The sequence below is a fragment of the Prinia subflava genome, assembly GCF_021018805.1.
Source record: "Prinia subflava isolate CZ2003 ecotype Zambia chromosome W unlocalized genomic scaffold, Cam_Psub_1.2 scaffold_33_NEW, whole genome shotgun sequence".
Lineage (NCBI taxonomy): Eukaryota > Metazoa > Chordata > Aves > Passeriformes > Cisticolidae > Prinia > Prinia subflava.
In genome coordinates, this window is record NW_026960610.1 from 2,005,536 (window position 1) to 2,011,230 (window position 5,695).

The following is a 5,695-nucleotide window of genomic DNA, read 5'->3' on the forward strand; positions in this document are numbered from 1 at the left end:
CATGAGGCTCACCTGGCACCGGAGCGCTCCCCTCACGGCCGGGCCGAGGGCGCCGCCTGGCGGAGGCGGCGGTCGCGGGCGGTCGCGGCTCGTCCCGGGCCGAGTTCCGCCTCCGGGCACAGCGGAGCTGCCGTCAGCGGGCCGGGGGCTGCGGGGACAGCGTCATCTCCCGGGCACGCACGGGGCACAGAGGCTCCGAACAGAGCGGCTGAAAGTGCAACGCGCCCTGTCCTGGGGAAGGCAGCGACCCTTGCTACTGGCTTTTACACAGCGAATTTCACTGCTTGACTGAAATAAAAGCATAAACTCTGCCTTTTTCTTGGTACTATTTATTGTGAATGTTGCAATATCATGGAGTTTCAAACCGAGATGAAATGATTCGATAGGTAAGTCATATAATTAATTGGAAGACCCTTTCGTGACAATTATATATATATATCTCAAAGCCATTCAAATGAGAAAATGCAAGCTTGAAAATGAAGAAGAGGATTTAGTCCTCGCTGAACCATACAAGAATATGTGTATTTAAGTACTTTACACAAAGGAATTCTTGTGTACAGAAAAGTGATCTTGATTATCTGATACAATCAAGTGCTTGTGAAATACAGTCTCTAACAAAGTATTCAATTTCTTCATGATTTAGTGATCTTCTTTCAGCTTGGAATGCTCTCTTTCATACTCACAACTTGAAGCAGATAGTCCATCATCTAATAAAAAGAGAAATATATTTTTTATAGGCCAGTCCTGAAAAAAGTAATTCACTAAGTTAAGAAACCTACTATAAGTTAATAAGCCTAATAGATAACTGCTCTGTGCATTCACATAACAAACATGTTCCTAATAATCTTTCTGAAAGACCCCATTTGTCTTGGTTAGTGTAATAATCAACTGCAAAAGTAGGAGGAAAGTCATACTCACAAATAATTCTATGAGCCACCTCATTTATATCCTGTCTCATTAGTGTGAAAAAGCCAAGTAATAGAAACAGTTTAAAATTTATTTTCCAACTTACTTTGCACTTAGTCCAACTTGCAGGAGAAATTTCCATCCCCTTTAACTACATTAACTGTAATTTATTCACAGAATAAAGAGCAGGCAAGGTATTAACTGAAAACAAAATAACACAGGTGCACCATCCTAAGCCAAACTCCAAGAAGTATTGGGCTCACCTTTTCCATTTTTTGACTATTTGTGTGTTACAGCCATTTCCCTCCTCTGTGTGAGTCCTTTAGAAAGAATTCTTTTCTTCTTAAGAAACGTACAACCCAGTGTGAGAATCAGTGGGGATGCACTGGATGATTTGAGCTAATAAGAAGGACCCTGAATTCAGTTACCTGAGGTACTTATCTGTATTTACTTTTAGCTTTGGGGCTTCCTGATCTTAAATTTAAAATTCAAGTTTTGAATTAAATCAGCTAAATTTGAAAGCATCCATGAAACAAAGTTCTTGGAGTCTGTTCCCAACACAGCCAGTCTTTGCAGTGTGCAGCAGGTGGAGCACAGGGCTGCAGACACAGCAGCCTGTGGTTGGCATCTCTGTCAGTGAATGGGAATTGCAGCCCTCGGTGGGCATGTGGTCCTGGGACAGCGATTCCAGAAGCTGGCAGCAGGGTTCATTATTTACCTTCTTTTGGTCCCATTTAGTATCTCAGTCCAACAGGCCACAGCACAGGGAACAGTAACCCACTGCAAATCTGGTGTCTGGTTCCTCCTAGGACAAGTTTCTGTTCCAAACTCACACAAAATATGCCCGGAAAAGTACTTCATGCCAAGGACAAATTTTCTGGATGCGCTGTGCCATCATCTTCAGCTTCCTGTACCTGGTAATCCTCCCCAAGGTGTTGTCTTACCAAAGTCTGTGCATCTGAAACCCCTCACATCCTGACAAATCTACACAATCAACCCCCAAAGTCCACTTATGCATTTGTACCACATTACATATGAATATCACATTCCATATATCAGAGCTCTACCTTTATAAATAAGGCCTTTTTTATTCAAAATAACTTCTAAGTGAACAATAATTCTCATTATTTAAATGTTTAGGAAACTATCAGCCCTCAAAAGAGTAAAGCACATTCCTTTTGATCTTCATGTTTTCTTCATCTAGAAGGAAGATCTCAGAAATACCTTAAATTTCAGGTGCTGTCTTGAAGCCAAGGGGAAAACAGGACATCACATCCTATCTAGGCAGTGTATCATCAGTTATTTGTGCCCAACAGCAGGAAAGTACAGCTACAGCTTACATTAGATTTTACTTCAGGGTAGAGACAAAGAAACTATTGAATGATGGAAATCAAAGGTTCTATGGCCAAATGAGGTTCTGCAAGTTGTCCTCTATCTTAGTCACAGGAAAAACATGAGCTTTTTTACTAATCCTTGCAGAAATCTGGATTCTTAAGGCAATAACCTCATTATTCCATAAGGATGTTTAATGTCTGACCACAGAAATGTGGAGGTTAATTTATGGTGAAAGTACACACATATGGATATTATTCAACTTACTGGAGGCAACTTCCAGCCTTCCTAAGTAGGATTCATTGACAGACACTTTTAGAAGTCAGAACATTTCCCTCTTTACGTTAAATAATGGGATTTGTTCACTTAATTTGATTACAAAGCTGCACACTGCAGAACTGAAGATGGGATAAATAGTTTCTTTTTCAGATAGTATTAATAATCAGTTACTATGATGCATCACTATCATCAAGCCACAGCCAAAAAGAAACCTATGGGCAGCATTTGTATCACTGGTGTGAGAGACTTAAATCAGAGCTTAATTTAAAGGGTGAATTTTTACCCACATTCAAATAAAAGCCTAAGAATTCACTGATTTGATTGCACCAGGATTCCAGGAGGGAAACCGAGCTGAAGTTAGCACAGGAATATTAATGACATCATATTGCAGTAGAATACAGGAAGGAAAAAAATCTTCCCATTGATGTCTTTAAGGGGGCGTATTAATCTTTTTATTCTATTTCATTGTCACCCAAAAGAATTCTGCAGCTTTATCACCATGACTGTGCCTGAGGCATTATAAGAAAAAGAGTTTTCTTGTGGATTCTGTGATTTACATTAGACCCCAATTATTTTCTTTAAAACCTCACTGTTATCCTTCACAGTGTATTTTATAGGATTTCCCCAAAAAAATAGGGATTAATCTGTTCCAAAACCCTGTTGTTTTGTGCAACAGCACTAGGAAGAACATTAATTTGAGGGATGGGGAGGGGCAGCTTATCAGTAGCCCCAGACTCCTTTGGCAAACCCAGGAATGACCACAGAAGTAGCCAGCACCATGGGCTGGAGAAAAGGCAAAGGAGACACGGACAAATCTGTGACCAGAGAAAATTCTGCAGCCCTGTGGCTTTACTCAGCCCAAGGCAGAACATCCTGAAGGGTGATGGAAGGGGACAGTCAGTGTGATGTGGTTCCTCCTGCCCCCACACTTGTTTTTCCCACTAGCTTGGCTTTACTGGGCGATATGTGCTGCTGATGTGATCACCTCTGCACGAAGAAGAGAAAGGAATGGCCCAACCAAGCAGCTTGAAGGGAACCCAGGCACTAAAATCTGCTGAATGCATGCCATGTTTATGCCCAGTAGCAAATGAAGTCATCAAAAATATAATCGGTGAGTGACAATCTAATCAAGAGCAGAGTGTTACTGTATTGAATGTCTCATATGTGAGATGCGTTTCTGCTGCTTTTCTGGACAATCCACCAGTTCGAGGAAGCTGATATGTTACTGTAAACCAAAAATTGAACACATGGAGTATCTTTACAGGTTATATCTTACTTACATGTTTCCAACTGCTATTGTCATCTCTCTCCCAGGTGTTCCTGGTGTACCAGGGAAGCCCTCCTTTTAAAAAGTGACCACTTTTATTTTCATTCCTTTCCAGCAGCCTTAACAAATATTTTGAGATTTCTTCCCACTTCAAATACTCTTCCAGCTGCTTGATATTGTTAGGTAATGCTGAAAACGGTGTCTTGTTTTCTTCTTCAAAACTGTAAGGAAAATCTCCAGTGCTTTTTTTCCCCATTAAATGTCCTGTAACAACAATTAAAGTAGCACAAAATTAACAAAGGAAGGGAAGGGAAGGGAAGGGAAGGGAAGGGAAGGGAAGGGAAGGGAAGGGAAGGGAAGGGAAGGGAAGGGAAGGGAAGGGAAGGGAAGGGAAGGGAAGGGAAGGGAAGGGAAGGGAAGGGAAGGGAAGGGAAGGGAAGGGAAGGGAAGGGAAGGGAAGGGAAGGGAAGGGAAGGGAAGGGAAGGGAAGGGAAGGGAAGGGAAGGGAAGGGAAGGGAAGGGAAGGGAAGGCTAGATAATGTCGAATTGTAGCACTACTGGGACTGAAGATTTTCTCAGTGTCACACACAATTAATTTCTTCTGTCTCTTGTGTTATATTGTCAGAGAAAACATGGCTGAGAAAGGGGCAGCGATAACCAAGCACTTTGCCTGGAGACAGAGAGAGGCGCTTGGTAAGATTTGCTGGAATAAAAGTGGACGGAGAAGCTGTAGGTTTTAGACTTACCCTGCCTCGACACAGGACGCAGGAACCGTGCTTTCCAGCACCTTTGTAGAAGTTAAACCGCACTTACCCACAGCCCAGTGGCTGCCGCGGGGGTAGATCTTGGTGAGCGCGGGGGTCCCGCCGGGCTGCAGGGGCGCCGCTCCGCCCTGCGCCGTCAGCAGCGCCAGCGCCAGCAGCGGCAGCACCGCGGGCCGCCCGTCCCGCATCCTGCCCTGCTGCGGATGCTGTCCCGAGCCGCGCTCCCCTCCGGCTCCGTCAAGGCTCCGAACTGCTGCCGCCGCCGCCCCCCATTTATCCGGAGCCAGGCCCTGCGCCTGGCGCCTCCTCACGGGCCCGCTCCCCGCCCCGCCGGTGCCCGCGGGGGGAGCTGAGGCGGTGCTGGTCCCGGGCGCGGCCCTGGGCGGGGGAGGCCGTTCTCTCTCTCGGTTACCTTCGCAACACGGGCACGTCCCACAATTTCCCGCTCCGTTCGCCGGGGGTCGGTACTGAGAGCGGCTCGGGGCATCTCGGAGCGGTGCTGCCGGCAGCGCTCGGGCACCAAGAGCTCCTCAGAGGGCGGCAACAGTCGCGGAGGGACCACTGAGGGGACCCGGGAGCTGCAGGGGGCGAGGTCACCCCCGCCCTGCGGGACCGCACCGTGCGGGCTTCGGCTCGGCTGCACTTGGGGCAAAGGGTCATGTTGTCCCTTACTGGAACAGAAAATCTCGTGCAAAGAGCTTATTTTAATTTCCAGTATCACCTAAATTTCCTGCCACAAGTGACAGTAACGTGGACGCGCATTTACAGGACTTTCTGCTTTCTTTGCACAGGGACCCTGTAAATTTTGCAGCACCCTGAGGCACCTGGAACTGGCCAACTTTGTAGTAAATGGATGAAAAGAATTCCTGCCTGAAGAGGCAGTGCAAGGAAAAGATGGAGACGTTATAACCCTGGAAAGGCCCTGAAGTGGAACACTTAAAGTGGTTTCACTAGAGTGAAGGTGGGTGAGCAGTGATGGGATATGAAGTCCTGATGTGCCGTTTGTCACTCAGGAGAACAGCAGGGACAGGATGAAGCCACGTGTAATGGGTGCAGTTTATGTGATGACTTTGCTGTCTAGAGAACTATGGCAGGAGGTGGGATACACAGGGAGCGGAGCTGACTGTAAGGAACCTGCCAGCTCCTC

General features: G+C 46.1%; 1 protein-coding gene across 1 annotated transcript; it reads right to left on the reverse strand.

Annotated features, from left to right (window-relative positions):
• Positions 1-315: 315 nt before the first annotated feature.
• GRP (gastrin releasing peptide) lies at positions 316-4,929 on the reverse strand. Its single transcript, XM_063424473.1, has 3 exons — positions 4,598-4,929; positions 3,798-4,048; positions 316-707 (listed from the first exon to the last, which is right to left on the reverse strand). Exons 1-3 carry the CDS (start codon positions 4,734-4,736, stop codon positions 654-656), a joined length of 444 nt encoding a protein of 147 aa, XP_063280543.1. The 5' UTR covers positions 4,737-4,929; the 3' UTR covers positions 316-653.
• Between the last annotated feature and the right edge of the window lie 766 nt (positions 4,930-5,695).

Bases quoted from the DNA above. Each gene is read 5' to 3' on its own strand.
- GRP (XM_063424473.1), bottom strand. From the start codon at position 4,736: ATGCGGGACGGGCGGCCCGCGGTGCTGCCGCTGCTGGCGCTGGCGCTG. The intron at 4,049-4,597 runs GTAAGTGCGGTT...TTGTTGTTACAG, and splicing joins CGGCAGCCACTGGGCTGTGG to GACATTTAATGGGGAAAAAA. The intron at 708-3,797 runs GTAAGTAAGATA...TCTTTTTATTAG, and splicing joins ACAATAGCAGTTGGAAACAT to ATGATGGACTATCTGCTTCA.